The sequence below is a fragment of the Ursus americanus genome, chromosome 17 (genome assembly GCF_024610735.1).
Source record: "Ursus americanus isolate L20-20 chromosome 17, mUrsAme1.1.p, whole genome shotgun sequence".
NCBI classification, from domain to species: domain Eukaryota; kingdom Metazoa; phylum Chordata; class Mammalia; order Carnivora; family Ursidae; genus Ursus; species Ursus americanus.
The window spans coordinates 3,154,794-3,181,580 of NC_142143.1; the positions used below are offsets into that span (position 1 = coordinate 3,154,794).

Consider the following 26,787-nt stretch of genomic DNA (forward strand, 5'->3'; position numbering starts at 1 on the left):
GCTGCTGTGTGGCATGAAGGGATCTCTAAATGAATAACCTGGGAGGGGCAGAAGGAGCCCAGCCCAGGGAAGCCATAGGAGGCTCCCGGACAGGGAGGCTGGCATTTGAGGCCCTGCCCTCCCACCCACACTTTCCTGCCATCCTCCTCCTGGTGCTGCAGTGCTGACACCAGCCCCGCACCCCCCCAGGTGCTGGCACAAGACTTCCAAATAAGTTTCATACCCGCATTTCCTGAGCCTCAGAGCAGCAGCCGTGGGAGGGAGGCAGGGCAGGCCTTCCTTCCTCCATCCCGCTGGGCTGGAGATCAGGGATGGCTTGCCCAAGGGTGGGGCTCGTACTCACACCTGGCCTTCTGCTCTCTCCTTGCCCTCCCTGCACCTGGCCTGAACAGGGGCTGGGCTCCTGGAGAGGAGTGAATCACAGGGAGCTGGCAGGGTACAGCCTGTGTTTGTGGCTACCCAGTGCCAAGCACAGGCAAGAGGCCCGCCCTTCTGCCATCCGCAGGGAAGGCTCCTGCAGGAGGAGCCACGGAGAAGCAGGGCTGGGCAGGGAGAGCTGAGGGGGAGGCAGATGGCTTGCTTGCGCCCCTGCAGTCAGACCTCCGTCACTTTTGAGCCCTGTGCCTTTGGATGAGTGAGTCAGCTTCCATGAGCTGCAGCTTCTCCATTGATAAATCAGGGACAGATACAGTCACGGGCCAAATCCTGAAGTGCTTACTACACCCTCAGACTGTTCTCAGTGCGAGAGCTGCAGGATAGACACGTCCATGTCCTCCTGGAGCTGGGGGGGGGGGCAGACATGCTCTGAGGGCAGGGCTGGACTGCTGGGGTGGGCTGCCATGGTCCATTAAGCTGGGAGGTCAGGCAAGTCCCCCCACATGCAGAGGGGACAGCTGAGCTGGGGCTCTGATGAGGAAAAGAATCTGGGACACAGGAGTCAGAATAGCACCTCCCTCTCCTTGGGCCGGGTCAGGAGGGGAGGATTCAGCTGCCTGTGCCCCCCTACCCCCACCCCTGCTTTATCCCAGGCCCCTAGGAGGAAGACCTCCTCCAGCAAGCCTTCCCTGCCTGCCAGCCTGTAGGCCCCTTCCCCTGGCAGGGTGGCCGTGAGTGTCTGGGACAGGGGCTGCAGGGGCTCTGGGACCCCCAGCTGCTCTCAGCAGCCCCTAACCCAGGTGGGACACATAGTCCAGTGGACAGTAAAGGATGGCTGGACGCTGGCAGCTTCAGGGGCAATCTATCCTCAGCCTGGGTGTGCAGGGCACCGGGGGAGCCCTTAACCCAGACTGCCTGCTTCAAACGCTCGCTCCATCCCCTCCCTGCTGAGTTTCCAGTGCCTAAAACTGCTACCCTCAGGAATGTGGGGAGGGCAGCACCTGCCTCCCCGGCCTATAAGCAGAGGAGCCTGGGGTAGTTTGGGGGGGTGGGCAGTAGGGCTCGCACCTCCTATGGGTGCCTGTCAAGGCCTTTCAGCTTATTTCTGAGAGGATGGCAAGGCCAGCCCAGCTCTGGAGAGGACATCAAGCCGCCCATCGCCGCCGCATCCGGATGAGCATAGGAGCCCCTCGCCCACCCGGAGGGCCAGGCCTGCCCGCCGCCCCCGCAGACCGCCCAGGCGTCATTTCTGCGCCACTGGAGGACCCTCCACCCCTAACCTGCCTGTCATTACGACCCACCAAGGAGGCGCTACTGAGCTCCAGACCCGCCCGGCAACTGTGACTCGGACCCTAAGACCAGCGGCGAGGGGAGGCCACCTCCTCCTGGGCCTGCGCCCTCGGAACGATCCCGGGAGAGCTCCTCGGGTCTGCGCCGCCCGACTCCGGCCCACCGCCCTCCCGGGCCGCCCCCGCCCCTCCCCCGCCCGCTCCTCCCCCGCCCGCTCCTCGCACCCCCAGCCCCCTCTTGGGTCCCACGCCCGCCCCCTTTGTCTCCCCCAGCCGGCCTCTCCTCGGTCCCCCGCCCCTACCGCTCCCGACCCAACCCGCCTCCCTCCGCCCTCCTGGCGCCCCGGGCCCCCCCTCCCCCGCCCCCTGCCGCGCTCCCCCCAACCCCCGCCGGCCCCCTCCGCGTCCCCCGCGTCCGCCCTGCGTACGGGGTGACGCAGCGCCGCCCGCCCCGCGCGCCCCGCCCGCTCGCCCCGCGCGCCGCCGCCGCCGCCGCAGCCGCCCGGGCTCCGGGGGCCGCTAACGGTCCCGCGCCCCTCGGCGTCCGCCCGGCGCCGCGCCCGGCCGAGCAGGCGGCGCCGGCGGGTGACCGGCGCGATGGGGGCGGCGGAGCCGCTGCGCTCGGTGCTGTGGGTGAAGCGGCAGCGCTGCGCCGTGAGCCTGGACCCCGCGCGGGCGCTGCTGCGCTGGTGGCGGAGCCCGGGGCCCGGAGCCGGCGCCCCTGGCGCGGGTGAGTGTCACCGAGGTCCGCGGGCTCGGCCGGGGAGCGGGGGAGGCGGGGAGGGGACGCGGACGCGGCCCGGCGCCCAGCGGGGTGTGCGCTCCAGGGACCCGGTGACAAAGGGCGAGTCGGGGCGGTGCGGGCGGGGAGGGCCGGAGCCCCGGCGCCCGCGGTCCCCTGCGCGAATGCGCCCCGGGTGGGCGAGGCTCGGGCCGGGCGGTGTCGCCTGGTCGCGTCTGCGTCGCGCAGACCGGCCCACGGGGATCAGAAGGGCACCTTCTGGATGAGATTGGTCACGGATGGATCCCGAGGGGTGCGGGCGCCCGGCAGTCGGTTTCGGTTTAACCAAGGACGGACGCTTTTCTTTACCGGGGGTCCAAAACCGAGAGGCAGCCGTTCAGAGTACGGAATTCCTGTTGTAAAGTGGAGGAGGGGGCTCACGACCTTCCGTCTGGGATGTGCTGGGGGGGGGCGGTGGGGAGTTGATTTTGGTACAACAGGCTGGACATATGACCTTCAGAGGCCCTCCCGAGTTGGAGAAGTGTAATTTGGATAAAAATGGAAGGGACACACCCAGCCCAAGGGACACTCCCCAAGGAGAAGGGGCCAGGGGCTCCTGGCCGGAGCTGTCTGCTGGCAGAGGGATGGGCAGAGGCTGATGAAGTAGATGTCACTTGATCCTGGGAAGGAGGGAGGAGGATGAGCCAAGGCGGTGTTGGACAGTGGGAAAGGGGAGAGGCTTCCAAGGCAGAGGAAGCCCAGGACTGGCCGCAGTGGGTGTGCTCCACTTCATTCATCTGTCTTGTGCAAGTTTTTATAGAGGGCCTGTTGGGGAGGGTGCGGTGGTATCCTAGCCTTGGCTCAGTGCACATGGCAGAGTCCCTGCCGCAATGGATCGTTTTCCTTGGGAGACAGTCAGTGCACGTGCAGGGGCTTGTGTGTCTGAGGAGAAGACGCCGGCAGTGGAGGCAGGTGGCTGTGGTCCAGGGGCAGCCAGCAGCCCTCCCTTAGATGGCCACATTTGACTGCAGACCTGGAGGGACCGTGCACGTGGGGAGAGACGGTGCAGGTGGGAAGCACGGGAAGGGCCCGAAGACCAGCGAGGAGGTGGGGGAGAGGAAATGGGGCCCCATGGATCCCGGGGGGGCTGAGGTGGGACTTCTTGGAGCCCCCAGGAGGGCTGTATGCAGCCCAGCCTTCCTAAAGGATCTGTGCAGAGTGAGCAGAGGAGGTGCAAGAAGTGCGGTGGGGAGGCTGCTGACCCGGGGCAGGAGTGGGGCTGAGCAGGGCGGGGTCTGCATAAAATGCAGAAGCTGAGTGAGGGGGACGTGGTCCAGGTTTGCAGTCCACTGACGTCACGGCAGGAGACGCGGGGATTTATTGTTTTAATTATTGGGGGTGGGTGTTGCAGAGGTCAGGCTTCTCTCCTGGACAGAGTTTGGGGTGCCTTTTAGACGCCTTGGGGATGGTCAGGGTGCTGCAGGTGCTTCCCAACGCTGAGGTTGTGAGGCTCAGCGGGTGGGAGGAGGGGTGGGCAGAGCTGGAACAGAGGCGGCGCCAAGGTCAAGGGTGGCCTCCCACCCAAGACCAGCACTTGGTTTCCGGCTTCGGCTCCTGCACTAGAAGCACTGTCTGCAGAGAGCCTGTCTGTGGCGGGGTGTCTGCAAGTCTCCTCCTGCGAGATCTTACCGAGGTCCCTTTGGAAGAAATGTCTTGCCTCAGATCTCACCCTCGGGCCTCCTGGCACCACCCAGCAGGGCCCTGGGTCTCGCTCTTGTTCTCTCTCTCTGAAGTGAGTGGCACCTGGCCTGGCCCCGAGGGCTTTGAGCTGTTCTGTAAATCTCTGAGCTCCAGGATGGGGCACCCCATGCAGCCATCATGCTGCTGTTCTGTGTCATATTCGCACACGACCCCTGCGGGGCAACTGTTCCCATACTTCAGAACTGGGGAGACCCAGCTATGGAGAGTTGAAATCACTGCCCCACCCGTGGTCCAACGGCCAGCTTGGTGGGTCCCAAGCCAGCCAGTGGCAGTGTGGCCCCCCACGGGGAACACTGGGCAGACCCCACCCCTGTGCGTTGTCCAGGTGGGAAGTCCCTCACTGCCGGCTCAGTGTGGGCAGCCGGCTAGCAGTGGTTTCCGGTCGTCAGACTCTGGGCGCTGGGGGTGGCGGTGCCCGCAGGGCTGCTCGCTTCTGCCAGCTGCTCACGTCCACGGCCGCTGGTCCTCTCTCTTGGGATGGTGGTGGTTTTGCTTTTACAAACCGTGAAGGCACTTTGGTATGGGCTCATCCAGAGCTTCTCAGCCTAGAGCTTGGTTCCCTCCCTGGAGAGGCCCGGAGCTGCTGGGGCTGAGCCCCAGCCAGTGGGCCTCCTCCCGGAAGAGTCCTGTTCTCGTCACCCATGTGCTTCCCAGCGCCGTGCAGAGCACCGGGTGAGCGGTGCAGAGACGGCTGCATGAGCTCTTTGGGGGTTTCCCATTACTCTGCACCCCCAGAAGGAAGCAGGCCCGTGGGAGGTGACTGCATGCTGGAGATCAGTAGGGTCAGCAGGGCCGACGTGGACATTTCCTTCAGTTAGCTCCCCGGGACAGATGGGGAAGGAGTGTGTTGGGCATGCCGTGGCAGGGGGTCAAAGAAGGGAGTCAGGGCCACCGTGCCACAGTGTGCACTGGGCGGGGTGCGGCCACTCCGGTAATTTCATCTGACCCTCTTGCATCTCGAGAATATCACTCCTGTTTTTAGACACAAAAGCTGGAATTGCTCACAGAGACAAAAGATGTGCACAACGGAGCTCTTTTAATCCAGGCACGACTCTTTCTCTGCGGGTCACCGTGCTGGGAACGTGGCGCAGTGCTGGACAGCCACGTTAGGACTCGGAATTGGGAGGGGCAGGGTTTTCTGGTCCCAGAGAGGGCCGCCCTGCCCACAGGGATGCTGTGAGAGCGAGCGCCCCTGGGTGCCAGCCGGCTCGGAAGTGAAGCCGACCGAAAACAGGAAACTGAGCAGAGGCGTCCTGGCTCAAAGTGGGTCGTGCTGGTTGAACTTGAAACAGACTGTAGCTGTATCTGGGTTACACCCTCAGACTCTGAATGCGTTCTTTTAGGGTCGGGGCTGGCAGGAGTGTGCGTGTGTGTGCGTGTGCGTGTGTGTCGGGGGGGGTGAGGGCCCACAGATACTTACAGAAAATTTAAAATCTAGAAGACACAGACAGAAAAGCAGGTACATAGAAATCACCCTTAGACTCCCCCGTAAGCAGTGACTAGTATTTGGTGTTTTTGTCTATGTAAACATGCAGGAGAGAAAAGCCGGGGAAGTACACTGCAGAATGTTTTCCAGGGCACCGTTTACTCATTTAAAATGTGACTTTTTTTTTTTTTTTTTTTGACAAAGAGAGACAGCCAGTGAGAGAGGGAACACAAGCAGGGGGAGGGGGAGAAGAAGAAGCAGGCTCATAGCGGAGGAGCCTGACCTGGGGCTCGATCCCAGAATGCCGGGATCACACCCTGAGCCGAAGGCAGATGCTTAACACCTGCACCACCCAGGCGCCCTTAAAATGTGACTTTTTAAGGGCAGCTTTATCGTCTGCCCTCGGCTCAGGTCAGGACCCCAGGGTCCTGCCCTGCATCGGGCTCCCTGCTCAGCTGGGAGTCTGCTTGCCCCTCTTCCTCTGCCCCTCCCCCCAGCTCGGGGGGTGCACATGAGCGCGTGTGCTTGTGCTCTTGCTTGCTCTCTCTCTCAAACAAATGGATAAAATTTTTAAAAATTTGGGGCGCCTGGGTGGCAGAGCGGTTAAGCGTCTGCCTTCGGCTCAGGGCGTGATCCCGGCGTTATGGGATCGAGTCCCACATCAGGCTCCTCCGCTATGAGCCTGCTTCTTCCTCTCCCACTCCCCCTGCTTGTGTTCCCTCTCTCGCTGGCTGTCTCTCTCTCTGTCGAATAAATAAATTAAAATATCTTTAAAAAAATTTTTTTTAAAAATTTAAAATTTAAGATTAAAAAAAGTCAGCATTATTGACAGTAAATGCACACATTTTCAGGGTTTAGTTTGGTGAATTTTGATAAATATATGCACCTGCCTAAGCATCACCCCATCGAGATACAGGACGTTCACATCCGCCCAGAACCTTCTCCAGCTGCTCATCCCTCGGTCTCTGCGCTGTTCCGTCCCCAGGGATGGCGCTGACTTCTGTCTAACAGAATTTCCTGCAAGAGCGGTGCGCTTGTCTCTGGCTTCTTTGTCTTGCTTAATCTTTTTGGAATTCATCATGTATCAATGGTTGGTTCTTCCTTGTCACAAAGTAATACTGCATTGTATGAGAAATCGCGTGTTTAGCCATTCACTCGATGGACTTCGGGACCATTTCCAGGGTTTGGCTGTGTGAATAAAGATGCTGACCATTTGCGTACAGGTCCTTTGGGGGGGGCATAGGCTTTGCTTTCTCTTGGATGCATAGTTAGGAGTTGAAAGCTAGCATAGGAAAGCACATGACTGAAGACATGATTTTTCTTGGTTGTGCCCTATTTTATTACATGAACACTACAAATGTCCTTTTTATTCACTGATGATGTGAAAGGTCCTCAAAATCAGAATTGGATGAAGATTTTCTTCTAAAGATATATTAGTACAAGAAAACAGGACAATTTATAATTTTGGAATGTGGGAAGACCTCACTAACCAAGATGGGATCCAGAAAAAAAGAAAAATCTAGATTATTTCAGTAAATAAAAATCTTAAGAGTTTTTTCGGTAAGACTCCGTAATTTAAAAAATGATGGGAATGGTATTTGCAACAAATATAACAGTCAAAGTGTTAAAATTAAGAAAACATTTTGAACATACAAAAATTGATTTGGGGCACCTGGGTGGTGCAGTTAGTTACACGTCTGACCCTTGATTTGCGCTCAGGTTGTGAGCTCAGGATCGTGGGATCGAGCCCTCCTCAGGCTCTGCACTGGGCGTGGAGCCTGCTGAAGATCCTCTCTCTTCCTCTCCCTCTGCCCTTCCCCGCTCCTCGCATGCACGCACGCGCACACACACACACGCTCTCTCTCTCAAAAAAAAAATTGATTTAAAAAAATCCATGCAAAGAATACATACAGGTTGTTGTTGTTGACAGAACACGGTTCAAGGATGGGGGATGGTACTGAAGCCAGAGCGGCAGAGAGAGCGGAGAGCTTGCGAGGGCGTGTGGGCTGCTCTGCTGGCTTGGGAAACTAATCTGGCAATATTTTGACAATGTTTTTAAAAAAGGATATAGCATTTGACCCATCAATCTCCTATCTGATGCTTTATCTCAAGGAAATACACTAGCATCTGAGGAACTGTCTTTCACAGTTTAGAAGGTCCGTCTTCCGTGTGTTCGAGAAGACGCTGCTGATTGTTTGCTTTCTTCTCCTGCCCCGATTTCATTTTCTTCTCTGTGAGTCTGGACTTTTGCATACAGACTTACGGAACGTAGTTGGCTTCTGCCCTTGGCACGTATTTCGCGAATGCGTAGATTGGGCCAGGGTGAGGCGCGCTTGCTCTTACAGCCTGGGGCTGACTTCGCGGTCGGAGTGATCTCCACGTCGTGCCTCCTCTTGAGCTCAGGTTCCCAGTTTCCAGCGACATCTGATTCCGCGCGTGAGACAGCCCGCGTCTCGGACGACCGGCCAGCGGCAGCTCCTGCGCTTCGCGCCTGGGCCTGGGTGCCACCCCGCCAGCTGCTGGTTCTCCCGTGGCCTGCCGCCGGTTGCGTCTCACGCCTCTTGTCGCCCTTCCCACGCACAGACTGCTTTGGATGCCTTCTGCCACCCCCTGCCTCTGGGCCTCCCCTTTCCGTCTTTCTCGTTCGCTGTGTCACCTCCTTAGAACGCGCCTGTGGTGGCTGAACCGGTTGTGGGATCCCAAGTCTGGAGAACACCTTGAGCAGCCTGTCTAAGGTGTCGCAGGCCCCATGCAGGCAGCCGGCTAGGTGCAGCCAATTGATGCTGTGCTAGAAATTTCTTCCACACGTGCCGCTCCCCGGCCCCACGGGCGTCCTGCTGCAGGTGTGTGGCCCACACTCAGCCTCCCTGATCCGGCCCCGTGGTTCCCGCCCCACTGGCTGCCTTCGGATTGGCACCACTTCTCTGCAAGGTGCTTTTCCTCCTGTTCCCGGGTTCGAATCTTACCCTGCTTCAGGCCCAGCCCGGCTAGTACTTCGCCCTTCAGCAGTCGTCTTCCTTTGAGTTTTGTGTAGTCTGATTGTTCCTCTCTGCTTTGTGTTGGGAGTTTTGCTTTTCGAATTTTTGAATGTATTTGTCTTCTCTACCCTGCTTTATCTCCGAGGCCGGATTCCCTCATTTAGCAGAAGCCGAGCATGGTCAGAAACATTGTAATTTTCCGAGGTTATTCAAGGTTAACTTGCCCCCAAACATCTTCTTAAAGGGCTAGGTAGCTAATGTTTTAGGCTTTGGGGGTCACCGTTCCTCCGCTCGGCCGTTGCAGCACAAAAGCAGCTGCGGACAGTATGCAGATGAGTTCACGCGGCCGCGTGCCCATAAAACTTTATTTATAAAAGCAGACAGCTGGCTGGATTTGGCCCGCAGCTTGCTGACCCCGCTCTAAGTCGTTATTTGTGAAGACGGACTAAGCATGTGATGTATCGTAAAAGCAGCTAATCCAGGATGACTAAAAATATTTGACCTTCAAAACAAGCAAGCGAACAACTCTGGTCATCTGGAAAGACCGGTACTGCAATTTGGGAAACACGCCCATTTGGGTTCTAGTCCCATCATGCACTGGTCTGTAAGCAGAAAGCGCGTCCTCCCTCTGAGGAATAGCATATCCATTTGCAGACTGGGCTCCAACATCAGAATTGGTCCAGTTCCTTTCTCTCTGACCAGTTTCACACAAACCTGCCTACATCCTCTGAAGTGTGAAGTGACGTAAGAACAGAAGGATCGTGCGAAAGTGATGTAGTCTCTAGTGGTATATTTTCCATAGGCACTTGAGAGAGTGTGTATTGTACTGTTGTTGGGGAAATGTGATGGATTCTGTTGGTGGGTGATGATGTTGGTTCTTAATATCCTTACTGAGCTGTCTGGTTCTTCTGTTGATTGTTGAAGTCTCCAACTATAATTGTGGACTTCTCTATTTTGCCTTGTAGTTCTATACATTTTTGCTTTATGTATTTTCCTTCTCTGTTGTTTGATGCATACACGTTCAGGATTGCTATGTCTTCATTTGGGGTTCACCCTTTTCCATTATGCAATGTCCATGTCTGTCTCTGGTAGTTTTCTTTGTTCTGCGGACTACTTTATCTGTTAACAAGCCCCTCCCTCCCTCCCTCCCTTCCTTCCTTTGAGAGAGCACATGTGCGCGCACGCACACACACACACACACACACACACACGAGTGGTGGAAGAGGGGCAGAAGGAGAGGGAGAGAGAATCTCAAGCAGACTCTGAGCTACGTGCAGAGCCTGACAAGGGGCTCGATCTCACAACCCTGAGATCATGACCTGAGCTGAAATCAAGAGTCAGATGCTTAACCTACTGAGCCACCCAGGTGCCCCAACTCCTCTCTTCTGATTAATGTTTGCGTGACAGGTTCTTTTCGATCCTTTTACTTTCTACCCGTTCCATTGTGAGATTTGAAGTGAGTTTGGACCACATATGGTTGAATCATGTTTTTAAATCTCTGTCTTCTTTTTTCCTCACCATCCCCGCCTCCTGAGCACACAGAAGGCTCAGACTTTGCCCCAGCACATCAGGCCACACCTGAAGGAAGGGGGTGTGCAGCGGCCCACTCCTGGCCCGTCCCATCTGCTCCCTCTTGCACAGGGCTCTGGCGTGTGACGTTGTGTCGTGGAACAGAGCTGTGCCCTTGATTGTGTCCTGTGTCGGGCCTCCCGGGTGTCTCTGGGGGTGCTGCGGCGTGGCATGCTCCAAGCATCCTGCCCTCACTGCACTCGTGTGTGTACTCACGCACATGGGCCAGCCTCATGACACGTATGAGGTCCCTCTCCTGTTGGGTTTGAGGCGCTGTGGGCACCCAGGTTCATCCGCGAACTTGGAGCCATAAAGCTGATTGACGGCAGGCCCTGTTTCTCACCTGAGTCATGACTGTGGAGTCAATTCCGTCTGAGCAGGTCGTGACGGGCACGGAAGGGCGTACAGAACAGATCTGACAAGGGGGACAACAGAGGGCAGGGCCCTTTCCGCTGTCCCTGGCTGGCTCTGCCCACATGGCTGCAGTGCTGGTGATCTCCCTGGCATCGCCTGCGACTTTGCTGGAATGTGGTGGCCATTCGGTCCTCACCTTTATCGGAGGCTTGACTGCCTGTCAACACAAGTCACCCTCCCCGTGAAAGGCAGCACGGGGAACTGTACCCCTTGTCGGCAAAGCACTCCCAACTTCCAGCTGAGATGTCATTGCAACATTTCAGACCATATTTGGAAAGGACTTTATTACATGAGAACATTTCTCTGAGTTTGTAATAATGGTAATATTTGAACTAGTACCACTGGCCCTTAAAACGGCTTGCTTTACTGTTACTAGAAGGCGTCGCCGCGAGCTTACACGCGCAGAGGCGCGTCGGAGTTGGGCTGAGGTCTGATCGAGCGAGTGGGGGAGACTTGCAGCCGTCACACGCTGTGGCTCACGTGAGCTGCGTTCTAAGAAGGGCTCTTTAGGAAACGTCCAGAATGTCACAAAATGACCTGCCCTAGTAGCAGTTATAATGATATTCTTACAAACGGAATAAGTCCTTCGAAACTAAAGGTGCTCAGACACAGTGGGCCGCACTTGCTCCTTGATTCTTGTTTAAGAAAAAGTCTTTTCACCAATTTCTGAATGGCTTGTGGCTGTTCACGTGCACCCCTTGTGGCCTGACTCGGGCCCTGGGGTTGCGGGGGGCCCTTGGGGACCAGGCGTGGGCGGGGCAGGGCCGGCGGAGAGGAGCACGTTTTGGTCGATTCCCCGAAGTTAATTCTGGGCCTGCCCCTCAGCGTCTGTGGCTCGGACGAGTTGTCTGAATTCCCAGAGAAGCGGAGCTGTGCGCAGTCTCCTGTTGCGTCCGTCTGTGAGGCGAGGATCGTACCTACACTCGTGTCATTGTGAGGATTATCCGCACTTATAAATTTAGCGCAGACCTGCGCTCGCAGCGGCCGGTATTGTCGCTGCTGTTACCACGCGCACACGGCGCGACAGCACCAGGCCCCCGTGAGGCAACGCCCCGTGGGGACACGCAGGCCCGTCCTCAGGAGCTGTGACCCAGCGGGGAGGCAGAAGAACGGCTGGGTGTGCACGCGTGCATGTGCGCAGTGATCGCGGACAGGGCGGGGGCGCTGGCGGCGGGGGCGCTGGGGAGGCGGTGTTGGGCCGGAAAGTGGGGGAGACCCTGGTGGGGCAGGTAGCCGGGTGTGTGTGTGCGCGTGTGCGTGTGTCTGGTGGTCTGTGGGGGGGACAGTGGCGTCTCCATGTGCGTGTGAGTAGAACTTCACATCCCAGGCAAGTGACGTGTGGGTCACGCACGTAAACCTGTGAGCCAGTGAAACCTGGTAAATTGATTCCGCTACTTTGGAATTCGTATCATGTAGGATAAGTGCTAGAATTTATTGTCCGTGAAGAGGCGTGGCCGGAGTGAGTACCCTGTCCTGAGATTGGTTTACATCATGTTTAATAGTGTAAAATAAAAACACCAAGGAATGTTCGAAGCGCGGGTCCGTCTTTCTCTCGTTTGGTGGTGCGCGCGCCTCTCCTGCATTTTCCTGTGTGTTGAACGGGCTCAGTGTTCGCAGCATTTGCCAAAGCTGACGCTACTCAGATTCGGTTCTAAACTTCAGCTGCATTACCCGGAACCAGACCAGCTGTCCGCATCCCGACGACGCTGGACGGACGGCCGCTTCGCGTCCCAGGCACAGGGAGGACGAGAGGGAGAGAACGCCTGTAGCAGACCGCGTGTGCGTCCCTCACACGGGTGTGATTTCTAGCTCATGCGCGTGCTGTTTTTTCAAACCCAGCGCTGCTCTGGGTACTCCTTGCCCAGAAACTGGCGGTGACCGTCGGGGGTCGTGACCCGCCACCCCGTCTCCCCATTTTACTCTTTGAACACACGTGGCTCTCCCCCTACTCAGACTGTTATTCTTTTTAAATAGTCTTGCTCTGGGAGTAACACACGCCTTCGGCGGAGGGTCTGTTGTCGTTAATACCAGCATCTCTTCAGCTCCGTGTTTATGACCAACTTTGCCTGAACATCTGTTTCTCGAAACCTATAATAGCTGCAGAGGGTAATAAACACTGTTTCTGCCGGATTCCAGATCAAGTCTTTCCGGGCCCGGAAATCACTGAAACCGTAGTGACTCGAGGAGAGACAACAGCCGGGAGGGGGTTTCCAGTGTTCGCCGAGGTGTGTGCGGGGCCCCTGCCTTGAGGGGACCGGGTAAAGGTGCGTCTGGACGAGCCTGGCACTGCCCCCTGCACACCTGTGAGGTCGCGTGTGGCGCTGTCGGCTCGCGTGATGCGACATGTGTCTTCATCCTCCAAGACCGGCTCGGTGCGCTGCTTGGGCCAAGCCCGTGACGGGAAGCCAACTCTCGGGGCGTCACCACCCACCTGGCAGGTGGTAGATACCTTCTCCGATGCCGGCTGTTGAGCTGCTGCGTGGCAGTGAGCTCACGTGTCCCCAGGACGCGTCTGTGACGTCGATCCCCGAGTCCAGTGTCGCCGGCCCCAGGACAGTGCGTCCTTTGTGAAAACTTCTCTGTCTGGCGGCCTAGCAACACGTTCTCGGGAAGTTCAGTTTGAGGAGACGAGAATACTGTCGTGCAAATTCCGGGGAAGCCGTCCCGAGGGGTCGGTTCTCTTGGTGGTGTTGTGGGACATCCTGTCAGCCTCCGAAGCACGAGGCTGTGAGGTGAGCCAAGGCCAGGAGGCCTGGGGAAGCTCCAGCGAGGGACAGAGCTGGGCTGGGGGGACCAGGTGGCCAAAGGCATGGTGTGGCCCACAGAACAAGTCCCGTGTCTGTGTGACAGCCCCGCGCCCCCCAGGGCTGGGGAGCAGGCGGACAGTGAGGGCCAGAGGTCAGGGTCCTGCTCAGCAGCAGGGTCTGCTCTCCCAGGAGCATGGGTGCGGCAGTGTTGCCTCCAGTCCCTCCCCCAGCTGTGTGCTCACACGTGCACGCACATGCCCACACACGCTCATACACACGCTCACATGCACACAGTGCTCGCACACACACGTTCACACATGCACACACCCACACACATACATGCACACACATACGCACACACACGCTCGCATACACGCTCGCATACATGCTCACACATACATGCGCACGTGCTTGCACACACGCCCATGCACAGGTGCTCACACATGCTCACACGCACACGTGCTCGCGTACATGTTCACACATGCACATACACACATACATGCACACACGTGCTCACACACATGCTCGCTCACGCGCACACATGTGCTCCCACACATGCTCACACATATACGCACACGTGCTCGCATACATGCTCGCACACACGCTCATGTGCACACATGTGCTCGTACACACATGCACACACGTGCTCACACATACTCGCACACACGCTCACGTGCACAATGTGCTCGCACACATGCTCACACACATGCACACACGTGCTCGCATACATGCTCACACACATGCTCACATGCACATGTGCTCGCACACACGCTCACATGCACAGGTGCTCACACATGCTCACACAATACATGCACACATGCACACACGCATACACGTACACATGCTCACGCACACACATACGTGCTTGCACACGCTCACATGCACACGTGCTCACACACATGCACACATGTACTCACACACACGCTCACACACACACATGCACACACACAGCTCAGAGAGTTCCCACGGGGCCTTTGGAGCAGGAAGAATGGGCAGGGCTGTGCTGGCGGACAGGCTCCTGGGAGGGGATCAGGTGGCCCTTGGGACATTTGATGCATCTATTTTGATCTCTCTAATCTTGTGAGGAGACACCCCCATGGCACCCCATTCAAACCCACCCACGAAGGCAGGGCTCCGGCAGCTGCGTGAACCGTCCCTGAACTGGGAAGTGCTGGGGCCCCCGGCGCCCCAGCGGCTGTGGACTCCTGTGCGATCTGACCTGAGTGTGCGAGGGGCTGGTGCCAGCCCACTTGCTCTTTCCCCGCGGCCCTATTAGGGTGGCTGTGGGCCCCCCAGGAGCACGGACAGGGAGGCCTGTCATGTGGTTGTGGACAGCCACCAGCAGCCAGGTCAGGTCGTGCCCCACGACTGTCCTGTCGGGGGGGGTGGCGGTCACCCAGATGGACTTCCTCTTCCAGCTCAGGAAGTTGTAAAAATCACCCCTAAAAAGATCATTTCAGCGTAGTGACTGAGCACCGTAGAGAGGTTTATGAACGGTTCCAGGAACGCCGTGACATCGCTGCATGGCTGTTTCATGGTTTGGCTGAACTTCGGATGCAGATCTCGAGTTGTGCTGGAGGCCTCCGTGCTCTCGTGTTCCCGCGGTCCTCCTGCGTGTTTGCCCCACCGGGGCGGCGTGCGGGCGCCGGGACGAGCCGGGGGCAGGTCTGCCAGGAAGCGGGTGGGGGAGGGTCTTGGACTGCTCCCCATCCCCAGCCTGGGGTGTTGATTAGCCTGCGTGAGGAGCAGCGGGATGTCCGCACACGGTCCCAACTCGGTGGGAGAAGCCACGAAAGATTGGGACAGCGCAATGCCACGTCCACATTTGCGTTCTTCGTGCCCTCAGGGAGGGGGGCGCATGTGTGGGGGGTACAGTCGGGCTGGGAGCCTCCCCAACACAGGGAAGAGGTCAAGCCCGGCTCCTGGGTAGCTGGGCACAAGAGCACGAGGATGGAACACTCTTCACTGGCTGGGGAGCAGCAGGGAAGGAAGTTTCCGGAAAGGGGCCGCAAACTAGGAAAGATAGGTTTCTGTTTAGAGGGTTGAGTGTGGGGCACCTGTGGGGCATACGTGTGCATACAGGAGACCCCGGTTTCCCTTGTGCCCCCAAGACCGGCCTTGGTTTCCTTCTGTTTTCTGTGTAAAGAACAGGTTGCTAAGCACAGTGACCCCCCAGGGCAGTGCTCTCTGCCAGGGACGGTGCCCCCAGGAGACGCTGGCTGACGTCCGGCAGTGTTGGGGGTGCCCCTGGCACTCGTGGCTGGAGCCCAGGGATGCTGCCCAAACCCAACAGTGGCCGGGGTGGCCGCACCACGAAGAGGTGCCCACGGCTCCGGTGAGAAGCCGCAGTCTCGGGGAGTTCGGTGATTTCCAGCATCTTTCTGTCTGTTGGAGAAGCCGTCTATTCCAGAAGCGTACTTCACTACAAGGTTTTTAGAAGGAGATGTGAGGTTGTTACTTTTATAAAGTGACAGGTGACGCCCGGGAGCCTCGGCCACTGCTCCCTCTGCAGACAGGCCGCGATGGGCTCCAAGAAGGCAGTGATGGGGAGTAAGATGCGAGGCGATTTCACCGGAAAGATGCTTGGGGTGCGTCAGCAAGGAAAGCGCAGATTCTGGCCCAGGTCGGCGGGACTGCGCCCCTGGGCGGGGAGGGAGCTGCAGGGGACAGGCCAGGCTGCAGGACGGACCAGCCTGTGCCCTGGGCCCCCGCGTCCTTGTCTGCTGAGTCCTGTGCAACAACGTGGCCACCAGCCAGGTCCAGAGCGGCCTGGAAGTGACCTCTCCTCACGGCAGGACTTCTGACCTCTCATCTCACGGCAGGCTCCTTTCCAGAAGACCGTTCTGTTCTTCCCAGTCTCACATGCGGCGCGAGGTGGTGCAGGGCGCAGGCAGACATTAGAGAAATGCTCACATTGCGCAGAAAATGGAAGTGCCCCCACATTCCCACCACTAACTCTTTGCGAGACCCTCCTCCGTTTCGTGTACATGCACCGACGTACCGTTGTCCCCGCTTGTGCCCGCCGTGCTTCCCGGAGGCCCCTCCAGGCCGGCTCGAGGCGGCTGGCCGGCACAGGGCGCTTGCACATTGCCCCCGGAGGACCACGGCGGTCCCCACGGCCGCCCCCAGACCCCGGCCCCGGAGGAGAGCGACGACGGCCGGGTACCGTGTCCTGTGTCCTGCGGGGACGTGCTGTCCGACTCCTCAGATTCGCCGTGGAGTTCTCCGCCTGCTAACGAGAGAGGGGAGTTCTGAAGGTCAGGGCCTCTGCTCACGATCTGCGAACGTGCCGCGAGCCAGGAGAGGAGGGCCCGGCCGAAGGCTGCTCCTCGGCTGAGCGCGGAGGAGGGGACGGGAGCCGCGGGGACACAGAGCCTCGGCCTTCGTGTCCGACAGGAAAGGACCCTTCCCACCCTTGATCTTACTTAACTTTCTGAAATCCCTCAGTCTGACGCTGTCATCCTCACACGCAGTCGTGAAATGCAGCTCAGCTCGCGGCTGAGGTGCTAACAGGCGGGCCGGGTCCAGACTGCCCGTCCCCGTCTGTGTCCCCGTCTGTGTCCCCGTCCCCCCGGCCTGCTTCCTGTGTCCCCCGAGGGGCAGCCCCCAGGCCAGACCCACACCCTGTCCCTCACTTTCCTCAGTGAGGTGTGCAGGCAGTAGGGACTTTGGCCTCCCCGCGGGTCTCGGTCCGTCTTTAGGAAACACAGTTCTGTGCCTTCCTGCATGTGTCCCGCGCAGAAACCGCACACGTGTGAAGTAACACATCCTGCTCACGGGTGCTTGTCTCGTCCGCACCCAAGGAACAGGACGCTTCGGGTGGGCTGACTGTAGCGGAAGACACGGAGGTTCACCCCAGAGCCCCTCCCTGTGTCGTGTCCCTTGTCCGGTCCCCCAGGAGCAGACCTGCGTCAGCCCGGGCCTCCCTCTGCCCGGAGCCCCCTGAGCTCCAGCTCCCCCGAGTGAGAGCTGCACCAGCCACCAAGTCACAAGCCCCGCGTCCCTGCGTCCCGTCCTTCCATCCCTGTCCCTCCCTCGGCTCCTGCTTCTCTCCCAAGCCACCTTCTGTGCGGCTTGTCCTGGCCTCCTTGCCGTCTCTGCTCAGACCCTGAGCCCTTCCCCCCACCTCCAGCCCTGCACTGCGCCCCCTCCTCTGCCCTGTCACCCCGACATCACCTCCACGCACTCCGTCTGTGATGGTTCCCTGGAAGTTGTAGGAGGGCAGAGCCGGGGCAGCGGCGGGAACGGGGTCCGGCGCCGGGTGGGTACCCGCGCGAGCCGGGGCTGCGGGGGTCTGGGTGTGGCCCGTCATGGCTGCGTGCGACGTAATGGCTCATGAGCCCGCGTGCAGGACTCGAGGGGACGCTCAGGCCCTAGTGAGCAGGGCGCGGGGCGGCATCGTGACGTCGCACGCGTCCTCCTTCGGTTCTTCGAGTCTGTCAAACCGAATAGGCAAGATTGGGATTATCAACTTGCAGACTCTCTCGCGTGGGCCATCCTGTGAGTCACGTGTCACTTCCCCGCGTTTCATGACGTCAGATGACGACTGTCTTCGTGTCTTGTGCAGCTCCTTGCGCCAGCGGTCGTCTTGGTACTGAGAAGCCAGTCACTCCTAGTTACTGTGCACGCTTAGCGTATCGCGACATCCTCGGCTGTTCCTTATCAGACAGGCCCCGCCGTAAGGACTCCCCAGGCCTGCGGGAGAGCCTGCCGTTTGTTCTCGGTGGTCTGCGGTCGCCGTGTGAGCGTGTGATCCCACGTGGGGGATCCCTGACTCATCCTGCAGTGCTCCCGAGCCCCCGGCCGATGCCCCAGACACACACCTGGCAGCTCCTCCCGCAGGAGACGGGGCGGAGGGCCAGGAAACGTTGGTGTGGACTCGGCGGGACTCGAAGGACGGCAGGCCAGCGCCCCATGAGACGAGGAGGGTGTGGGGAGGCAGGCTGTGGGACGGGAGCCGGTGGCGGGGAGCCCTCGTGAGCAGAGGCTGCTACAGCGGGGAGAAGGGACGAGGAGGGAGAGCCGCAGCTTCTGGCTGAGGGAGGGAGAAGGCAGGGCACCCTGGGGGGAGGCCTCGGGGAGAGGCTTTGCCGAGGGCAGGGTGCCAGACGGCAGGGCCCCGAGCCGCCCCTCCCCGGCCTCTGACCCCTGGTGCGCCAGAGCCCACGCTGCCCTCTGAGGCCACCTCTGGTTCCTCAGCCAGAGTATATCTGTCTGTTGCTCCTGACCAGTCTGACCCCCCTGGGGACCGGCCCCTCCCAGCCTTCCAAGGCTCCTTCGAGGCCCACGCCCATCCAGAGGCTGCCTTCCCGGGTTTACAACTTGACCTCCGCAGGCAGTGACTTCCAGATGATGTCACGTTGCTGAAATGCCACAGCAGTGGGTTTCTGGGGGCTGTTACCAAAATAGAGCCCTTTAGCGCGATGGCAGGCCTCACAGCAGCCTGGGACCAGACCACAAGTTATAATGCTGTTCCCTGTAAAACAGATCGTCGGTCCTAACAGCAGTTTGCGGACAGGCTTCCAGAACGTAGCCGGTGCAGACGGGGGCTTGCGGTCCTGGGTCTCCGCTGCCCGGCCCCCAGCCGTGTTCGTGCCCGGCTTGCTTCTGCCATCCGGGCAGCTCCGTGGAGTGGCCTCCTCTGGGTTTCCCGCAGTGGGCATCAGCTGCTGTCCGCCCCCAGGCCCATGCAGGCCTTCCCCTCCCACTCTGACTGGACCCCCCGCCCACCCCTGGCCTCCGCCTCGGTGGGGCCCGGGCTCTCTGGGGCACACGTGGCAGCCCTGGGTCCTGCCCGCTCCACGGCTCATCCTGTGCTTCCTCCCACTTGGATTCCCGAGTCAGACTGAGCACAGACACTGTGCCTTGAATATCTTTCCCCAAATGCGGCACAGCGGCCGGCCTGGAAAAGCCAGCCGAGCAGATCACGGGAGAAGCTGGCAGTCTACATTTGGATAAAACATCCCCTCTTCTGATAACGTTGAGTTTCCCAAATGTGTTTAGCTCTGAATTTAAAAACCACATATGATTCTTTTTTTTGTTGTTACTTTTGGATGTTTAATGAGAATAGTAAAGCGGAACGGTCCTGGCATTTTGGAATGGACTTCATGTATTCATGTGAATTCTTTGAACCTCATCTGACGTGAGAATGTGGCCTTTACAGATGCCTGCTCGGTGCCTATTTCTGAGATTATCACCGTGGAAGAAGCAGACACTCACGGGAAACACCACAGCAGCGGAAAATGGCAGAAGATGGAAAAGCCCTTCGCGTTCACAGGTGACGGAGTGAAACCCCTCCCCCGTCTTCCCTGATTTCACGCAGTGAAAGGGCAGCTTTTTTGTCACTTGTTTGACAAGCTCAGTGTTTCCTTTTTTTTCTTTTAGAAATTGCCTTATGTAATTTTTTCCAAGATCGACTTTAATTAATGTTTTGATCATCTCGTTTCTTTGTTTTTAATATGGGTTGAAAGAACTGAGAAGTAGGTCTTTCTCCTGATGCCTTGGGTGTGACTCACTAGCCAGGAGGCGGGTGCGGCGGGGTGCGGGTGGGGGGTCCATGCACGAGCGCGTGGGGCGCGGGGCGCGCTGACCGGCCGCGCGGTCTGTCTCTGCAGTGCACTGTGTCCAGAGAGCCCGCCGCCACCGCTGGAAGTGGGCGCAGGTCACTTTCTGCTGTGCCGAGGAGCCGCTGTGTCACCTGTGGCTGCACACCCTCCAGGAGCTGCTGGGGAAGCTGGGTACGTGCGTGTTCGTGCACCCCCGAGACCCAGGGTCGCTCCGTGTCTGCTGCCCCCCTCTGTGCGCAGCTTCCTCTAGCCAATGCAGTGCTAGATCGGTGTGACCAGCGTACCAGTTAGAGGAGCCCCTAGCCTAGTGGGCCGTCCCCCACGGGGCCTCCACGGCCGGGGCGCCTCCACTGACCAGCGGTGAGACGGGGCGCGGTCCCTGGCCTGCGGGGCCTCAGTCTCTGTTTCCGGCAGCGGGGAAGGGGATCCCTGCATTCCGGGTGAATGTGGGGAGTGAAGCAGGCCATGGGGGCCGCACCTCCACACATCAGGGGTGTGCCCGACACGGGAAATGCGGGAGGCTTGCTGGGTGACCAGAGTCTGTCTGTCACTCCTCGGAAGATGGTCAGTACCCGTAATCCTGTTCCGTGCTGTTTGGTTATAATCTCAGTACGTAATCTGGTCGACTCCGCACGGGCTTTCACCACAGAACACAGACAGTGTGCACGGGGGTGGTTCCAGGAGGAAGGACTCTGAACCTTACTCCTGCACGCGGAGGTGCTCTCCACTGCCTCGCAGGAAAGCCCCCGCCGTGCTCCGCTGCCACAGGCTCCTCGTATCTGCGGGGGTGCGCGGACTCGGCTGCTTCAGCCGCTCCGACTGTGTCACCTTATTGTCTCCGGAAGTAGCAGACTCAGGGAAGCGACAGGTCCCGAGCACGCAGCCCACACCCTGAGCGCATCCAGCTCCCAAACCAGAACCCTGCCGGCCCCCCGTGCCCCGCGCAGCCCCTTCCCCGATCACGGCCCGGCGTCTCAGGAGCAGGTGCGCCGTCTTGGGCTGCGTGTAAGTCAGATTGTACCGCGGCAGCGCCGGTGTGCGGCTTCTGGGCTCAGTATCAGGTTGTGAAGCTCGGCTGCTGCTCGTCCGGCCGGCGGCGCGTCCCCCGCCTACGACCGCGTGCTTACCCATCTTACTGTTGGAGGTCCCTGGGCTGGCTCCCGGATGTGGGCTGCTGCGGACACTGCCGCGTGGAACGTTCTGGCACGGGTCTCGTGCTGGGCACACTCTGGCCCTTCTCTTGGCTGTGTACACGGGACTGGAATTTCTGGGGCGAGGGGCACGCGTGTGCTCCCCGGTGGACACCGTCAGACCGCCCTCCAGACTGCGGTGCCCGCGACACGCCCCGGCGGAACGGCAGAGTCCTGGCTGCCCCGCTTCCTGCCCACACCCTAAAAACTGCAGCTGCTTTGATGGGTGTCCGGAGTCTCGCGCTGTGGTACTAATTTGCATTTCCCTGTAGCTACTGAGGTTGAGAAGTACGTTCCTATGTTTACGGGCCACTTGGAAATCCTCTTCTGTAAGGAGTCTGCTTAAGACCTTCGTGCATTTTTCTGTCGGGTTGTCCGTCCTTTCTTGACGTTGTGTAGATGCTGTCTGCGTACCGTGGATCCCGGGCTTCTGCGGATTTACGATTGCAGGTACCTTCTCCGTTCTGTGGTTGGCCTCTTTACGCTCCTCCTGGGGTCTGCTGATGGACGCACGTCCTCGATGTTAGTGTAGTCCTAGTTCTCTCTCTTTTGTTCTCTGTGGTTAGTCTGGACCCTATTCCACGTCCTTGTCCACTCCAGGACCATAAAGATATTTTCTCCTCAAAACTTTGTCTTACCTTTCACATTAGACCCGCAGTCCGCCTGGATTTGGTTTGTCTGTGGTGTAGGGGGAGTGGTCAGGGCTCCTGGAAGTACAGGCCGTGCTCGAGCCCCCGCGGCTGATGGCAAGGACGGTCCTTTCCCTGCCCACGGTCGTGCCGCGAAGCCACCACGCTGACCTTCACGCCTTGTTTCTGTGTTGAACTTGGATTGAACTTCACGTTGCATCCAATGACTTTGCAAATTCACTTATTAATTTTAATGGACTGATGATTCTTTTGCATTTTAAGCAGAATCGGGTCACCTGTGAGCCATGCACTCCTGTTCATTCATCTTAGTTCCTGGCTCCTCCTCTCTCTCTTACACTTCTGCCCGGGGCGGCTCCCAGGGGAGAGGATCGTCTCACCCCTGCTCTTGGGGGCAGTTCCCAACATTTCTCTGTCAAGAATGATGTTTCTTGGGTTTTTAATAGATTTTTTAAAAAACCTATTAAGGGAGCCCCTGGCAGGCTGAGTCGGCACGACAGGTGATGCTTGATCTCGGGTTGTGAGTTCAAGCCCCACGCTGGGCGTAAAGATTACTTAAAAAATAAAAATAAATAAAAATTTAAAAATCAGAAAAAAACATCTTAAGGAAGTTCTTTTCTAATTCCTAGCTTTCTAGACTGTTTTTTCTTAACCCGTGGCTGAGTGTGGAATTTGATAAATGCTTTTTCTGCATCTCTCGAGGTGCCTGTGCGATTGAGTTAATGTGCTAAGTACCTTGGTTTCTCTTGTATAAAAGTCTTTGTATTCCTGTGAAATCCACTGGGGCTTGACCTGCTAACTCTTTTTATATATTTCTGGAGTTGGCTTGCTGATATTTTGTTCAGGATTTCTGCACCTCGGCTCAGGGGACAAGGAGCCACGCGTGAGTCTCCTGCCTGGTTCTGCCGTCAGGCGTTGGTGGCCCCGTGCGGGGAGCTGAGAGGTGCTCCTTCGTTCTGTTCTGGGGAAGCATTTACGTGATACTGGGGCTGTGAGTTTGCCTGGGTCCTTGGAAGCATTCACTGGTGAAACCGTCTGGGCCCTGGGTTTCTTTCTGAGAAGGTTTTCATGAATGACTTTGGTTTCTTCATTAAATATCAGACTATTCAGATTTTCTATTGCTTCTGCCAACTTTGGTAAATATTATTTTTCAAGAAATTCTGTCCATTCATCCAAGTTTATAAATTCTTTATTAATACTTCCCTTGTAATATGTGCAGACTCTGGGGGAATGTCCCCTTTCTCCTTCCTGATAATTACTAATCTGTCTCTTCCCCCTTGTTCTGTAGCGTCTTTATTAGGGAATTGTCAATTTTATGAATATTTGTATTTTTATTTTTAAAGATTTTATTTATTGGTCAGAGAGAGAGAGCGAGCACAGAGGCAGAGGGAGAAGCAGGCTCCCCGAGATCATGACCTGAGCCAAGACACTTAACGACTGAGCCGCCCAAGCGCCCCATTGTTATGAATCTTTTTAAAGAACCAACTTTCGGCTTTGTTGGTTTTCTCTACTGTACATTCCCCCCAGTATTTTATTGTCAAGTTTTTCAAGCATACAGACGAATCGTGTCACAAACAGGGACGTACCCACCGCATAGATGCTTCAGCGGTTGACGGTTTGCGATCTTCGCTTTGCCAGCGTCTGTGAGTCTGTCCGTTAGTTGATTGTATTGTCTGCTGGGTTTCGGAGTTACTGACCGACGGGGGTGCTTTAAACACTTCAGCGGGCGCCTCCTGAATTAGAGACCAGCATTTGCGTACAGTTCCGAGCCAGAACCCCCATACGGCCAAGTGGGCGGGTCAGGAGTTGAACTCAGCGGTATCGGCACATGCATACACAAGCTGTGTCGCCCAGACTCCCGTGAGACATAGATCACCCCAGAGTCTTCTCGTGATCCTTCCCGTCGGTGCAGAGACGGCCACCACGCGGATGGTCACGTCACGGGCGCTCCTTCGAGTAGGGCTGAGGCTCCACACGACAGCGCTGAGAGGGAGCCGTGTTGGTTGTAGACCAGTAGTCTGGGCTTTTTCACTGCCGAATAGTACTCCCCGTTGTGTGGCTGGGCCGCGTCGGGAGCGTCAGCCGCCAGCGGACCGACACGTGGGTGTTTTCGCTCGGGGCCTGTCGTGAACGGCTGTTGTTAACTTCCGTGTGCACGTAGGTTTTCAGTTTGGGGGGTGTGTACTTTCTTGCTACTTTTATTGATCTGCTAGTTAACTTTGTTTTTGAGCCTCAGGATCTGTGTGAACTGACCGCAACAGAAATGTTGGGAGTGGCTGTAAAGACCTATATATGAGCCAGGTGAGAAGGCTCTCTGGACGGGACTGAAGCCAGGGGCTGACGGGCTGTCTGTGTCTGTCTGTCCATCTCTCCGTCCTCTCTGTCTCTCCTAATGGTCCCTTCTGTACAGCTGTTTCTTCTTGTTCTCCGCAGACGCATCTTCCTTCACCTTCCAGAAGTTACATTTGTAGGACTCTTCGCCAGGAGACGGTGTCTGTCTCAGTCAGAATCCTGAATGCCCGGGGATTTGCGGATACACAAAGCGCCTGCCCCTTCTGATAGACTGTCATTTTCGCTTTTCCTTTAGCAAACTGGTTAGCACTGTTCTTTACCTGTAAGATGCTTTTCATCAGGCAGTACTGAGCGGAGTCCTCAAACCGCGGTCGTTCGACTGTCCGGTAGCACAGCCCTCCTCCTGATGACTTGTTGCCTCACCGACTTACACGTTGCTGTCTTGTAGCATCGAGACCCAAGCACTTACTGGTGTTCATCAACCCGTTCGGAGGGAAAGGACACGGCAAGCGGATCTACGAAAGGAAAGTGGCACCACTGTTTACATTAGCCTCCATCACCACCGAAGTGATTGGTAAGGTGTCAATCCTGTTCAGCGTGTAGGGGTAAAGTTGAGAACGATTCAGGTGGGGTCACTCGACAAGATTTTATCTTACAAGGTTATCTTCAATGAAGTAGAATGTGTTGTTTTATATACCAGCATGAGAACAATACAAAATAAAGAATGTATACTTTTCTAGCGAAGTCTTAGCATGAAAAGCACTCAAGAGAAACACTAAGACGAGGGAAGGTAAAGGTCCTGGACAGGAAATCCTTGCAGGAAGAGAGAGAAGCAGTTACTAAGGCTTAGAAATAATTTCACCAATAAGTGACGCTTGAGGAACCGTCATGTGTCTGCGGCGTTTTTCGTGCAAACTCTCAACGCCGGGCGGAGGTGCAGAGATGCTGTTCTCCCCCCCGATCCCGTGCTCTGAGGTCTGTGCACACTTCCTGAGGGGCTGCTGGCAGTGTGGACAAAGAGCCTTAAAAATGTGGGGGGTTTGCCCAGTATCCCAGTTTTCTTACTCTTTCCTAGGACGGAGTGACGCGCACAGGGGTGTGCGGCCGCGTCTTACGGTAGCAAACCAGCGTGAGCGCCTATGGGCAGGAGACGTGGGGGCAGTTGTGCCCCCATGAATCCGAAGGGACAGCACGTGGCCCTTTAACGTGGTCTTCCAGAGAACTTTTCACTGAAAAAGAGTGGCTGTGATAAATGCTGTGGAGTCAGGGGTACAAGACTCCACGCGCAGTAGTGTTTCTGTTGTGTTTTCGTTTCTTACGTTGAGTGCACACCCTGTGGACTCAGGTTTTCTTTTTCTTACATTTTGGGATACTCTAAAATTTTCTTTTTTTTAATTTAAAGTCAATTAATTAAAATTTTCAACATAACTGGGATAATAAGGAAAAGCTATGATATAGAAGACGTAATCTCTTTCCAAAAAGTTACTATTTGTTGGCAATGAGATGCCAAGAATGTGACATCTTACCCTGAGCATGTCACCTTCCACTGGGGACAGCGTCCCCTCTCTGTAAGAGGGACTCCTTGCAGGAAATCCTCCTGACGATGTTATAGGACCTCATTTATAAGGAAGAGTTTGCTTGTTTTATATTTTAAATTGGATTCTCAGATTTGAACGTAAGCTAGACAACGTAATGTTATTTTTCCCCACAGTTACCGAACGTGCAAATCAGGCCAAGGAGAGTTTATATGAGATCAACATAGACAAATACGACGGGTGAGTACGGTCCTGTCTCTGGACTCCTGCTGTGTAGTGGACGCAAAGCAGGCTTTGCCCGTCTTACGGTTGTTCACTACCCGTCCTTAGTCTTGTTCTTAATTGTCATCGGAGAAAATTAGAAACATCAGAAGAGTTCCGTCACACCTTCTGTGACTTGGAGACAACCACTGGCCGTTTTCCTTCTCCATCTTCCTACCCACATACACAGATGAATCTTCACTGAATCATTTGAAAGTCTGTTACAGACATGATCACCTTTTGTCCCTAAATATTTGAGTGCATATTTCCTAAAAAGAAGGCTCTTCTCTTAGGGAACAAAATACCACGATAACCCAGGAAACCACACGACACAACGCTCTTACCTGTTTGCTGTCCTCATTTGGGTCCCGCCAGTTGTCCCATTGTTCCTTTAGGGTGGGAGACTTGTCTAGCCCTCGCACCCCATTGTGAGTGCTCTGGTCTCAGCTCTGGAGCCGTTCCTCAGCCTTTCTTGGTGTGGCTGAGGTTCTGAGAGGGTAGACCAGTTGTTCCGTCACACCCCTTGGTTTGGGTGTGTTTGACGTCTCCTCTTGCGGCCCCAGTTGTGCGTGCTTGGCTGCGTGACACGGGGGGCTGCTGCGCTCTTTCCGCCGGCCCCACGTGCGAGTCTGCGTCTGTGCTGTGTCTGTCTGCTGGCGTGTCAGCTCCTGGAGGGCCAGCGTCCTCGGCCCTGTGCGCAGCTGTCCCCGAGCACCTGGCACAGGCCTAGCGCGTGGCAGGTGGTCGGCGAATGAGGCCTGGGGCAGGGCGGCTGCCTCCACAGTGGTGAGGACCTGGGGGGCTCACGGACTGGTGCTGAGGGCCTCCTTATTTTTTAGCAGTTTGGCCTGAAGGGAAGCACCCAGCTTGCGGGCCAAGGCAGAGGGCATTCTCTGTGATGAGCGGGGCCCCGGGGGCACAGCAGGGCCAGAGGCTTGGCCCTAGCCCTGCCCTTCATGGCCTCCTGTGGCCACACCGGGAATCAGGGCGGGGCCGCGGGGGCAGAAGGTTCGACT

At 57.2% G+C, this 26,787-nt stretch overlaps 1 protein-coding gene across 2 annotated transcripts in view; it reads left to right on the forward strand.

Moving 5' to 3' along the window:
• Positions 1 to 2,135: 2,135 nt before the first annotated feature.
• Positions 2,136 to 26,787, forward strand: part of CERK (ceramide kinase) — a 38,585-nt gene continuing 13,933 nt past the window's right edge. For both annotated transcript variants that reach the window (XR_015727064.1, XM_045779491.2), the window contains exons 1-5: positions 2,136 to 2,394; positions 19,444 to 19,557; positions 19,895 to 20,017; positions 24,424 to 24,549; positions 25,687 to 25,750. Coding sequence is in view for 1 of the 2 variants with exons in the window: in XM_045779491.2 (XP_045635447.2) it covers positions 2,262 to 2,394; positions 19,444 to 19,557; positions 19,895 to 20,017; positions 24,424 to 24,549; positions 25,687 to 25,750 (560 nt within the window). In the remaining variant the exon portion in view is untranslated. The remainder of the gene's footprint in view (positions 2,395 to 19,443; positions 19,558 to 19,894; positions 20,018 to 24,423; positions 24,550 to 25,686; positions 25,751 to 26,787) is intronic.